General features: G+C 38.2%; 1 protein-coding gene across 5 annotated transcripts in view; it reads right to left on the reverse strand.

Annotated features, from left to right (window-relative positions):
• Nucleotides 1–409: 409 nt before the first annotated feature.
• The window catches only part of PLEKHA1 (pleckstrin homology domain containing A1), a 31,263-nt gene continuing 5,306 nt past the window's right edge, over nucleotides 410–26,366 (reverse strand). For 2 of the 5 annotated variants that reach the window (XM_063163048.1, XM_063163049.1), the window contains exons 2-12: nucleotides 18,179–18,339; nucleotides 16,757–16,813; nucleotides 15,973–16,018; nucleotides 14,471–14,568; nucleotides 11,938–12,069; nucleotides 10,962–11,105; nucleotides 9,996–10,064; nucleotides 7,862–7,926; nucleotides 7,011–7,074; nucleotides 6,195–6,284; nucleotides 410–2,948 (exon numbers count right to left, since the gene is read on the reverse strand). In XM_063163048.1, coding sequence (XP_063019118.1) covers nucleotides 2,634–2,948; nucleotides 6,195–6,284; nucleotides 7,011–7,074; nucleotides 7,862–7,926; nucleotides 9,996–10,064; nucleotides 10,962–11,105; nucleotides 11,938–12,069; nucleotides 14,471–14,568; nucleotides 15,973–16,018; nucleotides 16,757–16,813; nucleotides 18,179–18,319 — 1,221 coding nt within the window. In that variant the 5' untranslated portion in view covers nucleotides 18,320–18,339 and the 3' untranslated portion in view covers nucleotides 410–2,633. Of the gene's footprint in view, nucleotides 2,949–5,013; nucleotides 5,119–6,194; nucleotides 6,285–7,010; nucleotides 7,075–7,861; nucleotides 7,927–9,995; nucleotides 10,065–10,961; nucleotides 11,106–11,937; nucleotides 12,070–14,470; nucleotides 14,569–15,972; nucleotides 16,019–16,756; nucleotides 16,814–18,178; nucleotides 18,340–26,366 lie in introns of all 5 variants that reach the window. The other 3 variants (XM_063163053.1, XM_063163052.1, XM_063163050.1) reach the window with 3 other exon arrangements.

The raw sequence follows: 26,366 nt of genomic DNA on the forward strand, positions 1-26,366 counted from the left end.
GTGGCCATAAAAATAATGTGATTTACTCTTCAGTGCAGGGGCAGAGTGCACAGCCAGGTGGGGGCAGTGGAATCTGGGTAACTGGGGCCAGTCTGGATTTCAGGGAAGCATCTCTGAGAAAGAACCCTTCTGATCCATCCGTGTAAAGACAGAAAAATTCATGTTACAATGGTTTTTTAATGAATATCCCCTGCATAACATGTAAAACTTCCACAGAAGAAACTGAGATTAGCACAAGAAAATCAGCTCGGTCTGTTCAATTTCATTCTTAGGCTACACAACCTGATTACATTTGAAGAATTAGAGATGCTATGGCTGGATAAAGGAGAATCTGATCTCTTACATGCTGAAAAAGAATGTATTGCTCTGATCAAATACTTGTCATGGTGCAAAGAAACTCAACCAGATGTTATTTTAAGTTACCCAAACTGATTTATTGACAATTTAAATGTGACATATTTACAGCACTGTTTCTAAAATAATTTAACAATTTTCATAGATTTATAAAAGTACTGATAAATAGGAGACCCTGACAGTGACCAACCACAAATATTTCCCTATGCTACTGAACTACAACAGTAGTTCATTTCTTTTTTCATTTTTCTCTTTTCCCCCCTCTTTTTGTAAGTCCCATAATGGAGCTGCTTTACCTCCACCCAATGTGTAAAATTGCCAATACCAAAATACAATAAAATGACCATGCAGTGTGAAAGCTGTACCAGAGCAAGTGATTTCAGATGTTAGACTACAGTAAAAATATTACAATGTCTTCCACACAGAATGTACTTGTGAAAAAATAAGCTTTTAAAGAGCTAATGGTTTCTTTTAATAGAAATTAAAACCTACAATACTAGTACAGACGTTTACAGTAATTTCCAATTCTGTGCTAGTTTTCACATATATCTAAAGTCAAACAAAACCAGTAATTTACAGACACCACTGCCTTGAGACAGTGGTTAGTTAGCTTATGGATTAAAAAAAAAATAAACCAAAACCAAAAGAAGGTGCTGATATAATTTAAGGTTTTGAATTTCATTATATTCCATTCTTATGTGACACCAATTATTCCGTCCTGGGATCAACAAATTGCTGTGGTAAAGCCATCCATATCTCTCAAGGAGGAAGTCAGTTTGGAAGTTGGAGAGAAGATGGACTTGCCTGATATGTATCTTAGGTTCCAGCAGACAAAGAAAGTCTCACAGAGCTGGACAACTGGGATCACAGTAAGCAGCAGCATGAGATATTTGTGGGGTTGGGATTAAAGCAAATGGGTTTTTTTTTCCAAGAATGATGAAAAGTACACACCACCTAATCCAATACTTGAAATGTAAAGGTTCTCCTCGCTGGCATCACTGATGCCCCATAACACAATGCACACAAACAACAAATACTCACTTTTTTAAGAACACATATTGCACAGCAGTGGGTGCAACACCAGAACACTGGTACCCCTGGCTTAAATCTTGTTTTAAAGAGCTGTTTCAAGCTATGCTATCCAGAGCAACTCCAAGCCAACGCTCAAACCCAGTAAGAATGGTCTGTGTACATCACTAACCCCAAAGTGTTTCAACAATGTGAGAGAAAACACAGGCACTTCAGATTCTTAGTGCACCAAAAGTTATAGGCCACGATTGCAGGACTAGGAACAGTTCAGTACCAATAACAACACAACTAAAGGAGCTCTTCCACTGATCAATACAGAAACAAGAACTGCTCACAAAGCACTGGGAAGGAAATCATTCTCAAAACAGTAACCAAACAATACATTTAAACATTTAAGAAAGCATAATTGCTGCAAAGCCTAATGCAACACAACATAAACCCTACTTAGTTAAAAAGATCTAAAGTGTCCAAATTCCAAAGTCCAAATTCTCTTCTCCCCCCCTCCAAAACACCAATACATGCAGTCCGTGGAAATCCAAATGTGCAAAAAGTTATAACCCACCTTCAGGAGTGCATCAAAAATAGGCTGACTATTCAAAATATTATTTTAGTGGAAATTTTACAGCACCATAACTAGAATTCCAAGGGAGTTCAGAATTCTTGTTCTGATAACAAATCAGTTGACACTGTTGGTCTTAAAGAACAGAAGAAACATTTTGTGCATTTCCTGGTATCTGGAAGTCACGGAGAGAAAAAATTCTCAGATTTACCTAAAATCTTACTGTAGTTTAAGATGAAATTAAATAATCACATTTGTTGGCAACAAGTTCTCCAAAACAGAGCATTAGTTGCAAATTTAGTAAACCTGCCAGATTAGGAATTAGCAGTTGCTGGTACCTTGCTTACTTGCACAAGTACTTTTTTTTTGTTTGTTTAATGCATTTTGGGTTGGTTTTTTTTTTCCTAAACTGTGCAGTTTGGCCCCTCCCTAGTAAGTGATTTACTATCAGGCTTTGAAAAAACGCCTAAGGTCCATCTCTGACCCTCAGCTGAAAGGCAACACACACACACATTATATATACCCATGTGTGCACAGAACACACACACACATATATATAACAGCAGTGCTCCGGTTTCTATTTTTTTTTTTTTTTTTTTGTTCTCATTTCCTGGAATTTTCTTTGGTTCAAAGTCCGAGCAAGGAAATTAAAGGACCGAACAAATGGATCATTCTCCAAACACTTCCATCCCTACACATCACTAACTGGAAGGCTTGCATCATCCAGATCCACAAGGCCAGGATCCTGTTCCTGAGTGCCATTTTTGCTCCGGGGTTCCCAGGGACCCCGGTCAGTCACTTTGGAAGTTGATTCTCTTGGAGCGACAGCCTGGATCTTGTAGCTCCTTGGCCTGGCCTTGGTAAAAGACTCGTGAAATCCTCGTTTCTCCAAGGCAGGGGGTTTGGGGTGAGGGGCTGGGGCCACAGGGCTGCAGTGAGGGGCTGTGGAATGTGAGCTGGCTGCACGGACAGCATGGCCGGGCTCGGCAGAAGACTCGGGATGCTCCTGGAAAAAGAAGGGGATGTGTCAGGTGAAGTGGCTGATGGCACGTTGGAAAGATGCACGTTCAGATTTCACACCCATGAAAACAAAATAAATACAAATATGGAGACAGAAAATACACAAAGCGAAGCATCAGCCACGGCAGCAGGAGGCAGGTGCTTTGTGAGGCTCTGCTTTACTGAGTGTGAGCTCACAGCAACATCAGCTGCTGCATTCAATGAGATGAAATTCTTAAATCAAGCACAGCAGCTCTGTAGACTTTAGTCCAGCAATTTAGGCTCCTCATTTTACTAAGATGTTAAATAACCGCTTGAAGATGCACACTTTAAAGGCCATTGAAAGTCACATCTTTCCAAAAGAAAAATGGATTCAGATCTATTCATATAAATCAAACACTCATATCCTGGATCCTGAAGTAGTGCACATTTTACTGTTCCCTGTTCTTGGAGCACCAAATCTTCCCAATTTCTCCCAAGAACCAAACAAAAACTTTAAGCTATCATGAGTATATAAAAATTTCCAAAGTTAATGACCTAGAAAAGAAACTGATACTTAAGCTACTCCTTCCATGCAAGTTATTGTTTTGTGTTTATTACCATTATTCTGCTGACCTTTACATAGCTATTAAAATATCTTCCACCATTTACTTACTGACATAAACAAGTCCCCAGACTACCCAGGAATGATTTAGTTGTCTGAAGAGCAGGCATGGAATGCCATTTGGATGTCCTGGGATAGCCTGACCTCCTGAACAGGAACAAGAAGTTCCTTGGGCTCTGCACTGCATCCATCAGTTCTGTCAGGATTTCTCAAATCCCTGAGCAGTGCTGGGTTTGAAATGCTCTGATGCAAATACTGTGTAATGTTGCAGTGAACTGTGTGTGCATTAGGAGCTGCAGCTGCTGCCAGTTCTGCCATCACCAGTGTTAGTCCAGGAACTAAAGGAATCTGCCAGCCCATGTGCACACACAAATCAAGGCATTTCCCAAGCACATTTGTTAGCAAAAAAAATAAACCCCAAACCCATCACAGATGTGTGTCCAAGATGCAATTATAAATCCTAAATTAAATACTTATTTTTTTCCACTGTAGTTTTTCAAGTTTCTTTTAGAATGTTATGACATTCTCATGACATATGAATTAATAAATTTAATGAAAATGGATTTTGCCAAGTACTACCATATTTCTTTTTATAAATGTTATTGGATGAACCTGTGCAACTTTTTTTTGGACTTGAGTTTGGTGTTCAATTTCACTAAAGTATTTCACATCATTTACATTGCCTTACTTCATACCTGCCTTGATATTCCACTTAAGGAAAAAAAGTTTGCTTTAAGAGAACTTATGAGTCACTGGTTTACCTATTGTTCTTCTTATTATTAATAATTTTACTTCGCCAAATAGGACAAAAGGGATATTAGGACAAGACCTCTGAATTTTTCCTAAGCTGCCCTGAGGGATATCCAGATTTTACTACCCACACTGGCTGTAATTTCACAGTTAAGAGACTGTGCTGCTGCACTACTCCGAAGGTGCCCTGCTTTGAACAGGGTACTGATTATACATTATTATATAATGCTTCTATGTTTGAACTAATAATTTCATGCAGAGATCTCATAAGCCATGCAGATCAGGCTACTTTAGAGCCTTCCAAATCCTAGAGTTACAACGTGCATGTTCTGTGTGCACTCATCTGTATTAGTTTGTGGGCAGCTTCCATTTAATCTCACTTTGGCGCAGTTTCAAAACAAATGTAAAGTAAAATGGAAATATGAACTCTCATGCAAATTAGCTTTAGTGCTTTCCTATTAAAGTGACATCACTTATAGTTAACTATTTACTGTGCTTTGATGTATAAGCAGCGGTTTTGGTGTTTTTCATTTCCAATCATTTTAAAAGCAAGAAAAAACAGTGCAAACCTGTGAGTGAACAATATTATTGATGAGTTAGTTTTCAGTAATGGTAATGACAACAGGTAGCATTATTTTTTAGTTTGTTTTATAGTGCAAATTAGTGTCTAGTCCTAGCCCTCTGTTAAGAAGGCAAGTTTCCATGAGAGCCCACATACGTGCTGCATTCACCAGTTCTTGATGTATACCTCTGTATACAAGGATTCGACAGCCTTCTGGCCTGCCGCATCTGGAACACAGTGCAAAGCTAAGATTAGAGTCACCTGGACTTGGGAGAGAGGACAACACAGGGAACAAGAAGTGATGCAGACAGTCATAGCTACATTGCTCAGTTAGCCCCACACAAAAAGAAAACCACAGGAAAAAAAAGCACACGGAAAGAAAAGTTACCTGCGTGACTTCATTGCCCCCACAAAGAGAAAATTTGTATCAGGAAGTTTTAAATAAAAGCATGAAGCAGCTACCAAAAATTGGTTGGGAGCTTAGGCTGAAGGGAGCTTAGCTTACCAGAAATATGGTATCAATGCAAATTTGTAGTCAAAAGACAGGTTTGAATTACTAGATTTCAGATTATGGGGGTAATGATGTATCCAGTTTATTACAAAACATCCCAGAGACAGAAAATGAAAAACACAGCATGCAATACCTGAGCTGTGAAGTATTCCTGGTGCTACATCTGGGCATACTTGGAGACACTGTGACACCAGAGTAACTCCCACTACTTTCCACAAGTTAATGACCTTTGTGCTAAACAGCTAATAAAGTTGAAATGCTAGTAGATATGAAATGCTGGCATCCATGTGGCTTCAGAAATATTAACACTTGCCACAGTGCCCCAGTTCAGAACTACAAGATGCTGTTCTCACTGCATTTCCAACAGCAAGAACTAATTTGTGTGAGCACAGATCTCTTAGCTTAAATTTATATACAATAAACTATCAGCAATAGAGAATGACAATTTAGCAGTGAGAGTTGTTACAAAGAAATTAGGATATTGTCATCGGATTGCAAAACACAGCAATTAGCAGAAACACCTCACAGGAATTAGAAAGTTTTAATTTAACTCCCAAAGTAGTAATAGTGACAGATCATACTGGACTTCTCCAGGTTAGCACTACATTATCTACATGTTCAAGACAAACAATGCACAGAAAGTCACAGGTAGGACTAAAAAAAGCGCTCCATTAAAACCACAAAGTATTTGATGTTTGAAAGTTCATGCAGAGAGGCCACGCTACTACAGGACAGGAGAGAGGGAAGGCAGAAGGAAGAGGCAGGAGTGAGTGGCACAAGTGAGCAGGAGCTCGCGGCAGCCCCTCTGAGGCGCAGGGTGACGTACGGAAGCAGCCGATCTGCCCGGTCCCCGCTGCGCCACGATGGCCCCCGAAATGGCCTTGATCCAGCTGTGCATGTCCTCGGGGCTGTCTGCCTGCAGCCAGCAACAACACCAGGGTCAACAGCAGCCCCAGCCTGCCCACTGCCCCACCACCTGCAGCACAAGCTAACCCTGCTGCTCAGTGTGCCACTGAAACACAGGGGCACCTCATTTCTTACAGGCAGACTGTCACAGACATCTTTTATGAAAAATCCTTTCCTTAGGATTTTTCCTCCTGAGAAGCTGGGAGGCCTCAGGAACAAAATGTAAACATTGATTATCTGCTGCTGTGGAATGCAACAGGTGGGTCTTTGGCTGGCCCACATTGGTTGTTTCTAATTAAAGGCCAATCACAGTCATCTGGCTTGGACTCTCTGTCCGAGCCACAAGCCTTTGTTATCATTCTTTCTTTTTCTATTCTTAGCTATCCTTCTGATGAAAGCTTTTCTTCTATTCTTTTAGTACAGTTCTAATATAATATATATCATAAAATAATAAATCAGGCTTTTGAAACATGGAGTCAGATCCTCATCTGTTCCCTCATCCTCGGACCCCTGCGAACGTGATCATAGCAGACTTTATTTCTTAACCCAGACATTTCTTACTCTGAACTTATAAAATGCATACCACTATATAAAGCAGTAAAAATACCCTGAAGATCACACTCCCCCTGAAAATCATGCCATGGTCAAAGTGAAGAAGTGCTGCTATTTCACTTTTAAAGTGTATTTAACTCTGGCAGTCTCTTGGGTTTGCCCAAAGTTTAAAAAAAGAAATTACCTGCACATAAAAGGTTCGAGAAGTTGTTACAATTTCAAAGAGATTGTCTCTCATCATTATATCACTGCAAATGAAATACAAAAATAGTTCAAAAGCAAGTACAACTTTCCCACTGTATTTTAACAAGACTGTAGAACTGGCAGAGAATCAGAGCATTTGCTGTTTGACTTTTGCATTTCTTTATCACTCTATTTTTTTTACTAATTTTAGCCCCAAGACTTTAGTTTACCAGTGGCACATGTGCTAGTATATGTATTTTTAATTGGAACATTTAAAATCATATAACATTAAGTCAAATATATTTATCATACATTTTTAATCAGAACATTCTAAATCATATGTTAAAAAAGATCATTCTAGTCAAATTTATGTAAGTAGTCTGCTAAAGAAGAAAAAGAAAAATCAGTATCACTCAAGTGCTACAAAAGCAATTATTCTTTAGTATATTGCCATTTGGTAGGAGGGAAACAGCAGGGTGAAGAGTGCTTTCAGCCAGATTCATCCACCCAACATGAGTTAATGTCCTCTAAAGTTTTAGAGATTATGGAAGCAGTGTACAGACTCCTGAATTTGCTGCCTCAGACCAGACAGCACCCACACATCTCTAACTCTTGGTTCCATGACAGTCCCTTGTTCTGCCCTTGTGCCAAGTTTGCAAATTTGAAACACATTAATACAGAACCCTCAAAGAACCCATTTAATGCACAAAACAATGTGCTGTCCCATAAAGAAAGAACACCCCACATGCACACATCAAGTGAAGTTATTGAACAGCTCTCCAAGGAGCAGCCTGGCCATGACCAAGCAGGGAATTCCACCCCTTGTCATGATATCAGTGCTTCCCTCCTCACCTCTGTTTGCATTCCTGAACTTTATGGACCTCCTTAAGTGGTATAACCCTGAGAGGTTCCTTTTCCTGAAAAAAGAAATGTGTTTTAGTACAGTGTATCTAAGAACTAGAACAGAGAGTCAGAGGCCAGGACAGCAGCAGTCTTACAAAGACTTTCAAGGCAGTCACTATGAAAAAAATGGTGTCAACCAAAATTTCATTTGCTTTTGTAAGTATTAAACCAACCACGGCACTTGCAATGAAGAGGAGGACAAATCAAGAAGCAAAACCTCCCAAAACATTAATTCCATTCTATAATGAAAACAACCCTGTTGTCCTCTCCCCCTAAGCGGATCAGATAACTGACCCTGGCCTCAAGCAGCTCATTTCATTAAAATTTTGATTGCATTAATCTGCTATGAAATGCTACCACAGAAGAGGCTATGTTAATTGGACTAAGTAAGATTAACTGTACCCTATACTTAATACAATTAAAAGTACTACAAGGAAACCAGTCCTTAACACCTGTAAAAGAACAAGTACTCTCAAAGCATTCAGAAATTCTGTTACCATAACAAAAACAAGTGTTAAAGTTTCACACAACAGGAAAAAAGAACTTTCAAAGACAAACACTTTCACTTCTCCCATGACAACATAATATCACACACACTATTATTTTCTAGTGGCTGTTGCAGTAAACTACAAACAAACAACAACTTATTTTACCTCCTACTGTGATTTCTTTAAACCAATTTACAATGGATTGCTTCACTTGCCTACCACTTCCACAAAAAACAAAAGCTTTCAGCTCTGCAATGACTTCCCCTACAACTCCTGTAATAGACACTTAGGAGATTTATGCTGAGCAAGCAGCAAACGTCACCCAAATGTAACCATGCCCCAAGAGCAGTTCCCATTAGATCATTTTGTTCTTTAGCAGATCACATGTAGGAAGTTTTAAACCCAATGTTTTCAGTTATTGTGCTCCTTGTATCTCTTCTCTGCTGTTCTTAGATTCAATCATCCATTAAAATGCATTTTCAAATACATCAACTGTGAAGACCATCTCTTGGATGGAAAAGCCCAGCTCAGAAATGATAATTTTCTGAGTCTCATATTGCCTGTATTCCACTCTGCTCCTGTGGACTGGCACAGGCTCAAGGAACACAATTAAACACTGAAAGTGAGAGTATTTCTACCATCCTTCTATTCCACTCTCCCACAGCACAATTCTTCACTGGGTTAGAGCTTGTTTGTGAGCAATCTGAGCTCACATTTGTTTTTTAAATAAAAATAGAGGGTTTCTTACAGGCAGTGAGTCAGAATTGTTCTGCTGACAGCTTAACAAAGATAATGATGCAAGATCAAACCCCTGCTACTGCTGCAGACGCCCTCATTAGAAATGAAATCAAATTTAACTTCAGAAACAGCCTGAAATTTGGGTTCTTGACATTTTACTTCTTATGTTTGGCCTGTAAACTCAATTCTCCTTAATTTACAATACTCTACAACTCAGGTTTCATTCTTTAGGTACAGATTTTCTTACATTTAGACTGTTTTCCCTAAAAAGGAATCCCACACTTTACTGTCTTCAGAACCAGCCATTTAATCTTTAAATGAAGCCTGAAGGCACTTAACATCTGGTCAAAATCAGCCAAAAACTTAGAGTGACAGGGGAAGAAAGGTCATGAAGCTAAAAGAAACTCTGCAAATGTTGCTGTTGAACAGAAAATCAAGAGGTTTTTGTCCATCTTGGCTGCCCTGCTGAAACAAATGTGGGGGAAGATCCCATTATCTGGATGATAAAGCATAATTCTAACTTTATTTAAAGAACTGCAAGATTAGTTTTGTCTTTCTTACAGTGATCAGCTATTTCAACAACACAATTAATTTTATAAGAGTGTAAAATGACAAAGTACTTATACAAGAATCAGGGTGACTGCAGAGTAGATTTTATTATTGCTCCTCAGTGCCCTACAGGAAGGTTCCCAAACAGATTGAACAGTTGCCCCATTAATTTCTTTTGGTTCTTCCCAGTCATTAAAAGGTTTTACAGTACAGACTCAAGAGCTGCAGGAGCAGCAGAGCACATTTCTCAAACACAAGCATATTCCTTGCAACTCTCACTGGAAAATAACACAGAATTGGAAACTTACCAGTTCAGACTTGAAATATCCTATTGTGTTTTCATCTAATTGAAAGTATCTTCTCTTCCAGTTCTTCATCTGTTAAGGGAAAACAATAAATATTTATTTATTTTACATATGAAATAAAATAGACTTACAGGTAATGTATTATGAATATATTAAATTATATTTACCATTCTAGTTGTTATTTATAGTACATGATATTTTGTAATTCCTATTTATTCATAACTATTAATTTTGAATAATGTTTTCATTATAGTTTATTATAATAACAACTTCTGCATCTTTAGTGTCCCCAAGATAATTATGGATGACTTTGCCCAATTAGTAATTTTTTTGGAAAAAATTTAGAAAATAGTAGCTTTAAGAATTTTAAGATTTATTCAAACTGTAGAAACTCAGCAGCAGAACTATTCTATAGGAAAAATTGGAAAACAATACATCACAGGTTTCCAGTTTATTTTTAACTAAAAAAGGGATGTCACAAAAGGAAGCTTCATAATCCAAGATAAAAAGAGTCTGAGAACTCAAAGATGTGTATCTTGCTTAATCTGAACTATCTGTTCCTTCTTCTAGCAAGACATCACATGAACAGCTCCACTTGTGTTAATCAGTCTGATAAGATGCACAATTCTTCCTCTGAACTGAAAAATCAGCTTTTTTTGACTGATTTATAAAGCAGGCACTGAACTTCTGTCCCAATTTAGATGTTTTTAGTAAGCAAAATAAGGATCTCTACAGAATGTAGAACAGAATTCCCAGCTGCATGCACCAACCATCACATGGAAGTCTGGGCACACACTTTGTCTCTCTAAAATATCCTCAACAACATAACACTAAAGAAAGTCATGAAAAGAAGAAACACAGATAAAAATAAAGTGCTACTAGAGGATAAATTTTATCTTTAATTAATCCTTATTACTCTCAGTAGTAATAAAATCAGTGTCAATTTTATTTTGTTTTAATAATACTTACCACTGCTCCTTGTTTGACACAGTAACCAGCTTTGATAATGGCATTATCTGGGGGATGCTTAGCAGCAAAATAAGGAAGGTGACTTTGTGACCTCTTCAAATAATTCCTGTCAGCCCCTTCACTGCCCTCACTGACTTCTTCTTTCTAGAAAAAACACAGGAAAGTTCAGAATACTCTCAAGTTTTTTTATTTTTCTAAAGGTGAAGGAATAGCTATAGTAGTTACAATAGGAAATAACTTTATCATCCCATGCTCACAAATCTCATTTCCAATCTGAAAGAACAAAATATTTTAACTGATTTCCAGAGACAACTGAGATTCCCCAAGGGCTGAGTCCTTGTAAGCTGCTCTTAGAAACTAAACCAAGAATGTGCTCAGTACTTTGAAATGATATTGACAAACACCCAGTAAAAAAAATGGTACAGATTTAAACTCATGCATGAATTTAGTGCAAACTTGTGAATGGGCAAAACACTACAGGTGGTTACAGCAAACAAAAAGTTATTTCTAGGACTACAAGACATCAGAATTCACCAAATTTTTAAAGCATTTTGGGAGCATACATATAATTTACGTGATATTCATCTAATCTGTAACTATTTTCATCTCAGAAAACTTTCAGCAACAGATTCAGTTCTATCTTTAGCACTGCACAGATTCTACTTCCATAAGCTTGTTCAGCCTCTCAACCTTTTTTCCCCACTTTTCCTTATAACTTTTTTCCCCTTTTTTCTGTTAAAGGGGCAGAACTTCATCACTGTTAACACCAACTATTAATTTTATGCAGACAAAAATATTATTATTATACTAACAGGTATGTGTGAGCAAAAAAAAAAAATCAGTACTCAAGCAAATCTTTAAAATCTTTATATAAAGGGAATAAAATCCTGAGAACCTCCACTCAGTATGAATAAAGGTGTATATAAAAGTACAGCTTTTGTGTAAAATAATAACCCACTTGTCTGGAGGGTATTACCTGGGTGGGTGTAATGATGGGAACACCACCAACAATTTCTGTCCTGTAAGAGACTTGTTTCTTTCCACCTGGGCTTTCAGCTTGACGATTTGCATTTTCCATTTGGCAGAGAGGATCAGACTGCTTTGGTACCTGCAGTTGGAATGTGAGAATTGACATGAGTTTCATGAAAAAAAAAAAAAAAAAGCCCTAAGCATTACTCAATTTTGAGGCATTTTCAGCAGGATTTAACAAATGGTCACTAACTGTAAAAGGCTAAAAATGTCTTACACAAAAATTTGTTGTAATGACTGTGCTTTAGTGCTCCAGAGGAAAGTGGTGCCAACAAAGACATTTCAGGGGATGAAATCAGTTGCAAGCTTTGCCATAAAGTGCATCACTTAATCTTCACGAAGCACTGAGAACTGGTTCTTTATTTTTCAGCTGCTTTCAGTTTTAGTGAGAAAGTGGAGACGCCCCAGTGCCTGCAAAGGCAGCACAGCAAGGCCATAAACACTGGGACTTTGGTCACACAGGGTGTCTGACCAGTGTGACATTTGTCCTCACTTGTACTTGGCATGAAGATTGTGTTACTGCCCCCATTAACCATAGATATATTGCTAAATTCTGGCCAAAGTGACCCTGCCTACCTAACTATCAGTAACTATTAGATAATTCTCTCAAATGTGGAACTAAGCCATCAAAACGCCACAGGAATCTGATTTCCCTGTGTTTTGATCTAAAAAGTTTACTCAGTTTTCTTACTAAACTTGTTTAACCTAAGAAATGCAGGGACTACAAGGCCTTTTTCATTTCTAATGAAAAAGAAATCTCTCCTTCAATTCTTTTCCTTCTTCAATCTCTCCTTCACCTCTAATGTTAATATAGCACATCTGAAGTGACTTCAACTAGAGGAGATCAAGTCTCACACCCAAATACCCCACCCAGCAACCTACTGGGTATTTACAGAGGACATCCAAACTCCTTCAGAAAGGACACACAAATTGTCCATCCAAGACTGTGACACATTCAAAACTTGGAACTGAACTGATCTAGACAAGAAAGCAAAGCCACTTTATAGTCTGTGATTCAAGTTCCTGTGCCCAGGAGTGCTCATTTTACAAAATGCAGCCTGCAGGGAAGTACAGACAGTGCTGAGAGCAGATGTCAGCCCAGGACAGTGTCCTGCTGGCCACCCCTCTGCCAGGGACTCCATCCCCAGCCAAGCCCAGCACTGAAGGATAGCTCACTCATGAGCCTTTGAAAAGCAGGGTTTGTAGCTACAGCTTTGTGGGGAAGTGCTTCAGCTGTCACAAACTCCTGCTGAAAATGCTGCAGCCCAAGCCCACAGCCACCTCCTCACACAAAGGCACTTTCAAACAGCACTCAAAACTGGGTACACAGTGTGCTAGGCTGCAGAGGTTCACAGCCATTCTGATATTATCAGCACTCAAGAGGACTAAAACATGCAATGAATCTTGGAGGATTGTAATCTGCAGCAAGTAATGCTCATATTAAAATAATTGAGTGATCTTAATTATTTGATTCAATAATTGGATGTACTTAATACTGTACTCGGGCTGTTCAGAGGCTTGTTCCTTCAAAGACAAAATACTGATGATTTCACCAACCATTTCAAATGCAAGATAAACAGATGATAAACAGCATTCACTCTAAATTGATGCAATCATTTATTTATTTATTCATTTAATTTCTTCAACTGGGAACAGCTCAGGCCTGGTTGTGGTGCATCCTCTTTATGAAAAGCCCAGGTGAGAAGGCTTTGTGTTTCTGGTTTTTTTTTTTTAATTTATCATTAGTAGTATCATTTTTATAACTCCAAAGAATGGACTGCATTAAAACAGTGCAAAGAACTCATGTAAACATCCCTAGATAACCCAAAAATGAGAAAGTCACTGACAACAGACACAAAAGTGTGCACCCATGCTCAGAACCCCTTCTTTGTCAGAGTGTGTTCTCAGAAGCATTCACTGTCATCACTTCCCCAAAACTGGAGAATATAAAACCATAACTTCTGCCTCCTGAAAAGACTGAGATAACACGTGGGGGTTTCTATCACGAGATAAAAACTTGTCCTGGTACAACCCAGAGAAGTAATTTAACATTTACCAGAAGAACCAGCAAGGTTTCTTTGCATGGATGTTACTCAAAATCAGGAGAGAGCCTTTGGAGCTTGATCAAATATTTTAGTGATACTTTAAGAAATAACAACTTTTGACAGCAGGTAAAAGTATGTGTGTCTTTTTATTGCTTGCTAGTGTCTTCTGGATATTTCAAATAATATTAATGCACAGTTAATTTTAAATTATTAGAAAAAATACTAAGCTATAATTAAAAAGATTATCTTTTGTCCAATTTCCAAAAAGAAAGTTAAACTCAAATTTAGGGGGAGTTTTGTACAGTTTCTCTAAGTACTCCAAAGTCAGGCCAAGACTTGTTTGTGGTGACAGAAACTGGAGGCAAAGGTTACATTTGAGCACCTTGAGACAATCATCATTTGAAAGCACTGCTAAAGATCAACTCAACCACTTACTGTGATTTTGGTAGCTTTGTTCAGAACATTTACCCATTCAACTAGGTCCTGCTGATCATTGGCTTGTAGAAAGTATTTTCTCATCCCTGCATTCATAACTGTTAAAAACCATCAGAAAAAGTTAACAACACTGAAACTGAAGAGCAAACTTAATATCATTATGAAAAGATTTGATTTCAGATGAAATTCCATTTAAAGCATTTAAGTGCTCTGCTGTGTTTCATTTTAGAAAGTCATTTTAAGGCACATAAATCCACTTGATTGCTTTATTCTAAAAAATAGTAATTTAAACTCCCCACTTAAATGTCATGATACAAACTTTGAAAATTGATTTTTCTGTCTTGAATTTTATCAAAATATTTGACAGTTCCATTTCCTCTTTCTCAATTTCCCCATGCAACAAGTCTTATACCTGGGGACTTCTACAATTCCTCCTTTTAATCCTCTGCCCAGAATCTGTTATCCTTTGTGACATTATGAACATGACTATGGTCACTGATTTACTTCTTTTAAAAAAATGTTAATTGCTGGGAAAATCAGTATTAATTACTCAGCATATGATGCACAAGACCAAACAACTTTAAGACAGCTACAACACAAATATTATTTTACTTTAGTGACTTGGCAGAGAAACATATTTTAATGAGTTTATATCTCTACCTCACAACCCCTGGCATCCTTCATCAAAAAAGGACAAACACATTTCAGTGTAACAGAAAAAAAAAATCATGGCTAATTCTTGAAATAGGTTTTACGGTGATTAAAACCATCTGAATATCTGAATATAAAGACAGTAAATTTGTATTTTTCCTCTACAAAGTATGAAAACTCTTTAATAAATTAGAGATATTTAAGCCAGCATCTTGGATCTTTAAGGTGTTTTAGAGCTGGCCCACTGACAGGAGAAACTTTCCAAGTGCTGAGGACAAAGCCCTCCACAGATGTGCAGAGGAATCTGTAATCTGTAGATGGCACTGAACTGACACACCAGGTACTTGCCTAAAACCAGGAGGAGCTTTAGCATTATCTAAAGCTTCAGTAAATTTTAAACAAATTTAAATCTAGAAGGCACCCCAAGAATTATTTTTTTTGTGCAGCACCAGAAGCTGAAATTTGACTTAAGAGCATTGGCTGAGAGTATTTTTAGATCAATGAAATCAAGTCTTTCATCAGGAAACCGAGTTCAGTAGTTAAATTTCTTGTCTTCCCAGCTGACAGGCAGGCCACGTTTCTCAAAACAACTGTCATTACTTATTAATGCCTCAAAAATTTCAGACATCTGAAAAAGCAGCTCTCACCTACTCCTCATTAAGCTGCAATATGAAAAAACACAAAAACACCTTATGAGGAAGCCAACATTTCCATCATACTAAAGAAGAAAGTGAATACAAGCTATTTTTTAACCACTCCCAGCTGTAGCTGGTAGCAGAACTGCAGAACATTCTCCTTGTTCCAAATGTCTGAAGAAGACACTTGATGCACACAGCACAAGCCAAACTCACCAAAACAGAACTCTGCCTTTGGCCTCAGCTTAGTTGCATCGCTAACCTAGAAGGGAAATTCAGATTATAAATGTCACAAAATACACATCAGACATCACAAGTTTCATTCTCTTTCAAGGGGGCAAATTCAAAGATTAGAAGCACGGCAAGGTGGTTAGGCATAATGATAAAGAGAACTAAAACCAAACAAAAATGAAAGACAAACAAGAAGGTGGGAAGATATTGACAACAAACAATTGAAAGGAAGAACAAGAAATGAGCAGAAAGACAAGAAAAGGTCAAGTATTTTTCTCCATTTATTTGTTAATGCACTATCTGCTACAAATTTAACCACAGAAATGTTCTTAGTTCACAGTTCCCTTTCAGACATATTTAGAACTAACTGTATACACAGTATAAAGGACTAAGTATTTTTTAGAAATTTTTCTGTCCTGTCTATTAAAAGTCACTATTACTTGCAAGGTATCACACCCAAAGTCATCTTCCCATTCATAAATAACCTGTCTTTCCTCCCAGACTAATGGGAATTCAAATACTCATAAAGACCTGAAATTTCAATTTTATGAGCACAAAGAGCTGCTGTTTGAAAACACTAAAAAAACTTAGACAACACAATTTATCTGTTCTTATTTTAACCTGAACCTATTGAAGTGTTTTAACACTTCTCTAATTCAGGAGTATCACAGAAGCAAAAGGAGTAAGTGCCATTTAAATTTGTCTGAAGTTGAGGCCCTTGGTAGTTACCATCAAGTATTTAATGTGTCTCACATATTAATTATCTTACCTTTGAAATATAGGTAAGTTTAATGGCCCCAACAGGTGGAGATCCAGAGGGAAGATTCTGAAACAAATCACATATGTTATATAGTGAAACCAGTTTATTCTCATGCCACAATCAGTGTTTATGCATAAAAAGCAACTAATTCCACAAACAAAAAGAAAATCCTACATATTTTTATAGACAATGCACAATGTATGCTTGAAACAGGATCTAAACTACTTGTTTATTATACACACATCTGTTAACTAAAAACAGAAAGACTGCTAGAAACAATACAAACAGTAATTGTTTCAGAGGTTTATGTATTTTACTAGAGGAAAAAGGATTCTTGTGGCTCTGCATCCAGGAAATCCGGAAAGAATTTCTGTTTTCCTTAGCAGATGTTGGAGTCTCTTGTACTTTGACCAGGGCAGGAGGAAGGGACAAGAAGTGACATTCATCTATTATGTCAGATACTTCAAAGGCCATCTCACATATTTTCCAATCACTTCAGGGATTTAGGAAGGCCTTCACATATTTACCAGAACTCTGCAGTTCTTCAAAATTACGGCAGTGGGAGAAAATCAAGAAGTTTCATTTCTTCTCTTGCAAGAAATCCTTTCATTTGTGCATGTAAAATAAAAGGCCTAACCTAGGCCTGGGTGTGCACTGCAAATATCATTAAGTCTTAAAACTTCTGAAGAACTGCAATTTCTACAGCACTTCAAGATTTTGTCCACATGCCCTGGATTGCTTCCTTTCACTCAGATCAAATGTTTGAAGTCTGTGTTACTTGCAGAAATTCTTTTTCTCCTCAGTGAAACTGCTAAATGCTTCAGTCACAAGTCACATCCATGGAGCTGCACCTCATTTACATTTTGTTTTTGCTGGTTCCTTTGAACAGCAGACTGATGCTTTTTAACTCTGCTGCTCCTGGCAGAAGGGTACATGGATATTCCTCTGGCAGGAGCTGTCAGCTGACCTGGATCCTGTGCTCTCACTGTCTCTGTGCCCAAACCTTCAGCAATTATCTGCTCTTCCCTCTGCTAGGAAGCGCAGGGATGCAGGCACATTGAAAAAGCAGCTTTTATCTAAAGGCTGCTCTCCATGCCAACAGATACAAGCTGTCCTCATGCATACACCATCCATGCTGGACTGCTATTGCAGGGTCCATTAAAAATTGCTTTTCAATGACTGATTCTGTTGAGGGAAAGCAATATGTAATGCAAGGAAAACCACGCATAAGGTTAAAGGTGAATTAAACACCAGGGTGTGTGATTTGGCTCATCTGGTTATTTTAACCCGATTTACAATTATTTCATTTACTCAATGATTTTTTCCCCTAGCTTCCAGGTCCATAATACCAAACCCCACTTTTCTTTTGCGAATTCATTAGAAAACCCAACATTGAGCCAAACCAGGAAACCCCTGGCAGGGGCAGCTCACCTGTGGGTTATCCATGTACCACACCAGGTTGTCCTCCTGCGTGTCCAGGATGAAGTACCGCCGCAGGAATTTCCCACTATTCTCATTTTCCTCAATGTCTAAGAAACCACAGATGCGATTCTGGCGATCCACATAAGGCATTTCTGACCCTGGACATCACACTGCACAACAAAAAAAAAAAGCACAGGAGGTAAGCAAAGTTCCTTGCTGCTAATTTTAAGACAGCTCAGTGACATTTTGAGCAGTTTCAATCAGTAGCTTCAAGAAGTTTCTACGGAAGGGTAAGTGAAGCGTAGCTGCTCCCCACACCACCACCACTGCATTTTCAGACAGGACTTTCAGACTTTGCTGCGTGTATTTAGCAGACCCAACAGCCTAAGTGTAAAGTTACAAGCGGGAAGCAGCAGATGAGCATCAAGGCTTTGACAAAATCACTGAAAAATCCTTCACAACGTGCACAAAATTGAGACAGCAGTGGGGTTACACTTCCTCCTTTGATGTTGCTTCTCACGGCCAAGAAAGACTTTAGGAGCTCCACTGCCCACTGCAATTTTTCATATCTAGCTTATGCAAATGCAATAAAACAGCTTTTAGAAACATTGTTCTCGTTTTTCTTCTCTCCTACACAAAGCACTTCACGTCTAGCTGTGTCTAAGAAGACATCTTTTCATTCTTATACATTAAATAGGAAAAATGAAGCTGTATGTGCACCAACAGAGATGGGAACACTCTCTGCTCATGGTACTGAGGTCTGAGTGCACCAGGCTTTTATTTTGGCTTTTGGGGTCTTCTTTTTTTTTTAAATTTGTGCTGCATTAAAAAATTAAATAACATCTGCTTTGTGCCCACCTATTACCCTCTTACGATTCACCTTTTATGGATCTGCCTTTTGCATCACGGGTTTTGCTTCCTTTTATTTTATGGGACAGTCATTTTACTTTAAGAGCCAGCCTTGTAAGAGCAAAGATAAATTTGCATACTCATCTAAAAATGATAAAAATCAGGTTGATGCCAATCTTTCCCAGGGCAGGGAAAAAATGATTCAGTCTTCACATTTTGTTACAAAATTCAGAAATAGTACAGATCCAAAAATACTAATGTAAGACACAGAAGGTTGAAGCACATCACATGTTTCATAATTTTCCAGCTTTAATTGTAATATGGAAGCTTCATTTTAGTATTTCTTTAAACTCTTTACCTTTAATATTTGAGGTAACTTGATTTAAATACACTTACATACACATACAATGAGACAGACACCTGATAATTATTTGTAGTTAGCTACTGATACCCACACCAAAGCATGAGACAGTTTTTCAAGTGTTGTTTTGGGGAAAGAATCAGTGTTTATTTTAGGGACTCAGATATTTACATTTTTGGGGTGGGGATTATCAATATACAAACATGTACATTTATAATTGTATTTACAGCTGTTATTTTATGACTAATTAGAACACAAGCAAATTTTTGACTCAATCACCTTGAGAAACATTTTTTAAAAAGTCTATCAGCAGCAACAATGGTTTAAATATGCAAAGGTTTGTTCAATAAAGTAAGAAAATTTACGAAGCTAATCTACATTTTCTTGGTGTGCTCCTCACAATTTAAATATCACAGATCTAAGTCAAGCTCTGTAACCAAGTTATAAATATAAGGACCACAAAAATAAACACTTGAGCACTCAGGACAATATCATTATTTTCACAAACATTCATCAGTAATTCAATTGAGGCTCTTGGGATCACTTCACACTGAAGCAACATCTCCTATAAACACAGGGCAAGCTCAAGGGTAGCTGTTCTCTAAATTACACATCTAATCTGGCAGAATTTGGCATCACACCTTGTTTGCATTTAAATGAATATAAAAATTGCCATTTATCAGTATTGCCTAATTTGTACCAGGTGGTTCTTCAACAAGATCATCCAGCATTTCCAGGACACTTTTAGGCTTCATATCAACAGTTTATGAAGCCCAGAAAAGGCCTATGCCTGAAAAAAAGCAAATATTGGTGGCTGGTTTCCTGTCTGAGCAGACTTAAAGCTGTGTTCTCCGCAGATGTGAAGAAAACGAAACAAGGAAAACTTGTTTTTCAAACAAGATCCGGATTGATTAAAAATCCTTGAATAAAACCAACTGAATTTTCAAAGCACTTTCCCCCCATAAGAGAATCTATGTTTCAGAAAACCTTTCAAGGAAAATGAAAGGAGGATGCTCATAATGCTCCATTATGAACACACAATCAGCTAAAGCTGAACTACTCCAATACTTGAAATTTTTTTTTCAGGGCAAAAAACAAAGCTCAGAAGCTTTTTCTTATTTGTCAGTAAACTAATTCTCACAGAAGAAGAAAAAATATCCAAACATAAATTAATAAAGATTCTCTAATTCAAAGTACTACCAGCTAATTTTTAGCCTACAATATGATACTATTTGCACCTACTCTATGCTCTAATGAAAATACAGCATAAAGTAACACTAATGTTAAAATGCAAATTGTATAACTGCTGTTTTCTTCAAATTAGTTTAAAATTCCTCATGGGATTACAGCTCTCTACAAGACTGATGGTCTTAAAGAAGAGACAAAAAAGCCCCCACCTTTAACTTCATAATAAATTGAAATATAACACAGTGTCATATAACTGGTTTCCATTTTTAAAAGCCTGCTTCCACCCATTACACCTTGGCAAGATTCCCCTGTAAATTAATAGCAATTCTATTCAACCTTCATTAATGAATCACAATTTGCAATGCACATAAAAAAAAAAAAAATCAATTTGTGCCTTTCTTCCAGTTACTAAAGGGACTGAACACATGACAAAGCCACCACCATGATCCCCCTCCTGACAACTCTGGACAGAGCCAAAAGGCATTGATGGAATTGTCATGACTCATACAAGGAATTGCAGAACTCTAATTCAGCATAGGAAATCTGGCTGGAAGACCACCAGCCTAAGAATTCATCAGAACTTCAACTTAAAAATGTCTTCACAACACACATCATGTCTTGCAGAGATGAGATTTTCCATTAAATTATTTGAAGCAATTAGGAAACAAAAACCTCCAAGTCTGTACATTTGACAGCATTATTACATGCACCCTTAGTTATTTTCAGCAGCACAGTGCATTCAATCTTCTAGAATCAAGCATTATAAAAAGATTATGAGTTCTTAGGAAGGCTGAAGGCACCAAAGCTGTTACACACCACATACAACTCCATTTTATTTTGCCTTCCCTCCCTGCAGTGGAGATGTGGGTCAATGACACTGTGCTACTTCAGGAAAAACATCCCAGTGGCCCATTTCCTCCTGGTTCTTGCCACAATCCTCCAAAAACAAAGATGTTCTTGAAAACCCAATTTGTGGTGTATAGTAACACTCTGTAAGAACTCCCAGCTCCTTGAAATTCTTTCCTGGAGGGCTGTGTTACAATGCAAAGAGGAGGTGTCACTTATTTTTGAAGCCTTACATCCCTCTTTCAGCAGCAGGGTACTAATTTAGGAGGTCCATACCTCACCAGCCCAGCTTCTCTCAGATTTCCCCTCTCCCTGCTCTTTTCCTCGGAGGTACAACACACACTGACATTCCCCAACATTTATATCCCACACTGAGGGCTGCCTGGCCTCCTGGGCACCACTATAAATAAAAATCCCAGATCACCTTCCCCAGCCTCACTGGAAATGCATGACTGCACAAGCAGGACCTGCAGAGGCACACGAGCATCTCCTCTGCACCATTTATAACACGCAGCTCCAACTCTCCCACATTAATTCCTATTTTTAGCTTCCCACCAGCACCTGTTCTTGAGTTCACCTCCATTCCAGATTGCGTGCAGCCTTCCTATCTTCAAGTGCAAAGTCTAGACAAGACTGAAGTGAGGTGCCAGATAACATTTCTGTGGCCCAGTCTCTCCTTTGATTCGATTTCCACAGGTAGGTACAAACCATGGACCACTGGTTGACTAAAGCAAGTGGAATTTTGTCTTCATAAAAAAATCAGGCTTTGCATTATGACAGGACAGCTTGATTAAAAAATAAAAGAAAAGCACTTTATACCTCTTTATTTTACATGCCTTTTCCCCAAGCTTTGGGTAATATTTTATTGCTTTTATTTCATTATTTTGGGTAATATTTTATTACTTTCATTTCTTTAATTTAGATGAACAGTTCTACTTCCTGCTCTTTAACGTTTGGAACTTTGGATTTAACCCACCCCAGGAGATGACTTTGGGGTTCTTTTTCTATCAGCCAGCAAGATTAAGAAACATCCATTACCTACTTACTCATCCCTATGAAATGAAGAACAACATTCATACACCTCCACTTGATAAATATAAAATGATGCCATGAGTCATGCCCACCCCTCCTCCCCAGCTCCCTTTTTAAGCTCTGCTGTTTACAGCAGCTCCAGCAGCACAAAGGGAAGGTAAAGCAGCATCCCCAGCCATCTCCAGTCTTTCCTGCAGTTCCAGGGGCAGCTTCATTAGTGAGGGCTCCTGGCTTTTGCCTAGGCAATTACTCTCAGCTTCCTGCTGTAAATCAGCTGCTCTCCAGCTGGTCATCTCTTTCACTGACCATTTAGTGCCTCCCCAGGGGAAGGGATGAGTTCAGACCGTGCTGCTTATCCCCTGAAGAACACTGCAGTGAAAGCTTTCCTTCTTGTGCACATCCAGGGCAAGGGAAGGGAGCAGGGAGGGGGAAATTCCAACCCTGAGACAAGCAGCTCAGAGCAGCCTCTGCAAACAAGTCACATCAATCTTCCAGAAACAGTAGTTCAAACCTCTTTTTATTTCCTTGAAAACCTTCCAGCACAGGCTGCCCACCAGAGAGATAACTTCTGCTATGAGACAATACTGGAAATCTCTGCTCACCTTTCATACAGCTTCCAAAGTACCAAAAACGTAACAAAAAACCCCACAAACAAGTAAATCCAGGAGCTGGAGAGCTTGACTTGGCTGCAATTCTTTTGACAACAAAAATAATTCAGGATTGATGGATTTAAAATTACAAGCCCAGCTTTTCAATTTCCCAAATATCCCCCATTGCCTCATTTTTGTCCCTGAGGGCATAGCAGACATTGTATGCTTCTGTTAACAGGATTTGCCAGCAGCCTCTGACACTGTGATCAACTTTTTAACTACATCTAAAAATGAGAACTGGAAATCTCCACAATACACTGCCCCCTAAATTCAGATTCCCGTTCTAAAGTAGTCAAAAAGAAGGAAAAACTAGCTGCAAAAGGCCAGTATTCAATTGGAAAAAAAATTCCTAAGCAGGAATCAATTTTTTTGTCAAATAAAAAGATATTTAGTACAAGTGGCATTGACCTCTCCTATCCCTGCCCAAACTATGAGGAATGTCAAAAGATACATCCCTCCCCCAGCACTTAATCCAACTTCCAAGCAGACCACAAAATAGAAAAATCATGGCTGCAGTGATGAATCATCCAACAAAACCAGCAGCCTTATCTTGAACTTCAGTCTTATCCAGTGGTGATTCTGTGTTCAAAATGCTGAGCTGCTGTTTTCCAGGAACACTTGTTAAATCGGGGCAAGCCAACCACTCCCATCTCTTCCAGTGCACCTCAGCAAGTCAAATGATTCATTTTCTTCAATGCTATCCTCTAAGGTTGCTTTCATCTCAGGAAAAATAAATCAGTATGTTCTAGGGAAATCTGGAGTTCTGTGGAAAACATTCTGGAGTTATCTGAATCCATCATCCCCTGGCCTATTTCAAATGCTGACCTACAAGTTCATGATGGAACAGGCTGGTACTTCCTCAAAAATTTCCGCAGAAATTTCTCTAAGTGATGTTTCCTGTTCTGAACTATTTTCCTCCATTTTAAGGAATTTGCAATAGCAGCCAAAGGCTTTGGGATATGATGGAATGAGGAAATGCACTGCACAGGATGCAAAACTCCTCTCTGTCACTGATATTTTAAGTCAAAACAACAACAAAACCAACATCACCTATTAATGGTTTTTACCCAGCTAAAACAATTATTTTAATTGTCCCTCTAAATGCACTGAGCTAACACAAATAAAGGGAAGCATCCTCTGCAAAAAGGCCATTATAAAAAACACTCTTGAAATTAACCCATTAATAACTTATGAGTGATGACCAGCTTACAAGGCAATGAAGTAAAATAACAAAGTTGAGAGACAGTGACAGAATATGCTCAGTAACACCAAGTCTTTACAACAGTCAGATGTAATTTTCATCACTTTATATTAATCCTCTGGATAATACAGTTACTCAAAAAGAGATATAACCAGAGATAAATACAATAAAAGAAAACAAAATATAGTCATTCTAATTCACTTTGACTTTTATCTCACACAAGACTCAAAACAAGTTTTTAAATGCTAAATTAAATTCAGTTGCATACTAGTTAAAATCCTTAAAAATGCATGTTCAGAGTTGATTCATATTTACAATTTATTTTTATCAGCCTTTTCAAAATTTTAAATAAATGCCACCTATAAAACTCCAAATATGAAAATTAGGTCCTTGTTCTCAAAGATGCTTACATGCTTAGTCTATGGAAAGTGTCCATTCACGACAACCAAAACAAATTAAAAATTAAGCAGGAAATAACCACATTACTTATTAGGATTACTTATTATTACTAGTTAGTCATTAGAAAAACCCTGTGTAATTTCAATAATAAACTAATAACTGTTTCATTCAGGCCAACCACTCCAAGCACTTGAATTCCACACACACCCTGCTATTTCAAATTCCCATCTGAATCGAACTGCAAATCCTGGTGAAGCTCATTTGACTTCAGGAAGTTCAATACAAAAAGAAGGTGAGGCTGGTTGAATAATGGATTTTGCCATTTGTGAGCCAGTCTTGCTGATTTTCACTCAGAATTCTGGGTATAAACTCAGCAGTACAAATAAACACAGATCTTCCTGGGAAGTATGTAAGAAATGGAAAGGCCAGCTGCTTAGGAAATCAGCAATATCTTCAGTTTTCACAGAATACTCTTATGTTGGTAAAGAAAGGGCTGAAAAAAACCTCATTTTTCAGTTCATTTCAATATCAAATAATGATAAGAACATTATCAGGTAAATATTAGATTTGACCTCTTTTACAGATATAAAAGGATTTAATGAAATCAAAGCACACAAAGTGAGTAACTGCTTATCAATTTTGATTTTGTAGATCTAATTTAGCAAATTCAATGCAGAATAAAGAAAAATGCAATGGGTTAACCTACATTAAAACTCTGGTAAAGAAAAAAACATTACTGTTTAATTTTCACCTGACTTATTTTAATATTTACAGTACAGACTCTGTTCATTTCATTGTATAATCCACCATGTGGGTCAAAATTCCCTCTACTGCGAAGATTTGCTATTTCCTCCAGAATCCAGCTCACTTGTCAGTTATATCAGAACTACACAAGGATTTCCAGAGATTAGGACTAATCTCAGAGCTCTCCAGTAAGTGCAAGTGCAGTGAAAGCTCTTTAGGAAGAACAGGGCTTTGCCTGTCTCACGTAACAGACAGACAAATGTGCATTTACAGATGCACAGCTCCTGTTCACCAAGGTGGGAGGGGAAAATCAAGCTCATCAAATGGCAAAGTTTTTGGGACGTTACCCTCCCCCTCCCTTTTTTTATACACCTTAAATTAAGAAAATCAAACCCCACTCTGGCACATTGAATAGGAGTCTCACCCAACACGAAGATAAACCCCACAAAGTGAAAGTTGCTCTGTCTGTAGCACAGTGTAGCTCACTTGAATCACATCACTCAATGTGATTTCTCTTAAAATTCATTTCCAGCAGCTTTCTCCTCCTTGGAGAGGAGCACAGGGAATTGTCCTCATGGCAGGTACAGCCCTGGCTGTGGCCTTCTGCCTCACCTTGCTCCTCATTTGTGGCATGACACAAACACCAGTTACTGCCCAGCTGCTGCTCTGCACTGACAAAGGTGTTCTCAAAACCTCAGTTATGGTGTGCAGGGAGAATAACAGCCCTCCACCCACAGAATAATCCCAAAAGTACCAGGTATTGTTGTCTGACCTACACGCAGCAAGGCAGAAACACCCCAGAAGAATCCCAAGTCCATCCTGGAAATCCTGGATGTACCATGAGCATACATCAGGAGGTTTTCAGCCTCCCACAAAAAGGCAGCAAATGGACCTCCTGAAGGAATCATGCTTCTCCGCCCAAAAATC

The sequence above is a fragment of the Melospiza melodia genome, chromosome 9 (assembly GCF_035770615.1).
Source record: "Melospiza melodia melodia isolate bMelMel2 chromosome 9, bMelMel2.pri, whole genome shotgun sequence".
Taxonomy (NCBI): Eukaryota; Metazoa; Chordata; class Aves; order Passeriformes; family Passerellidae; genus Melospiza; species Melospiza melodia.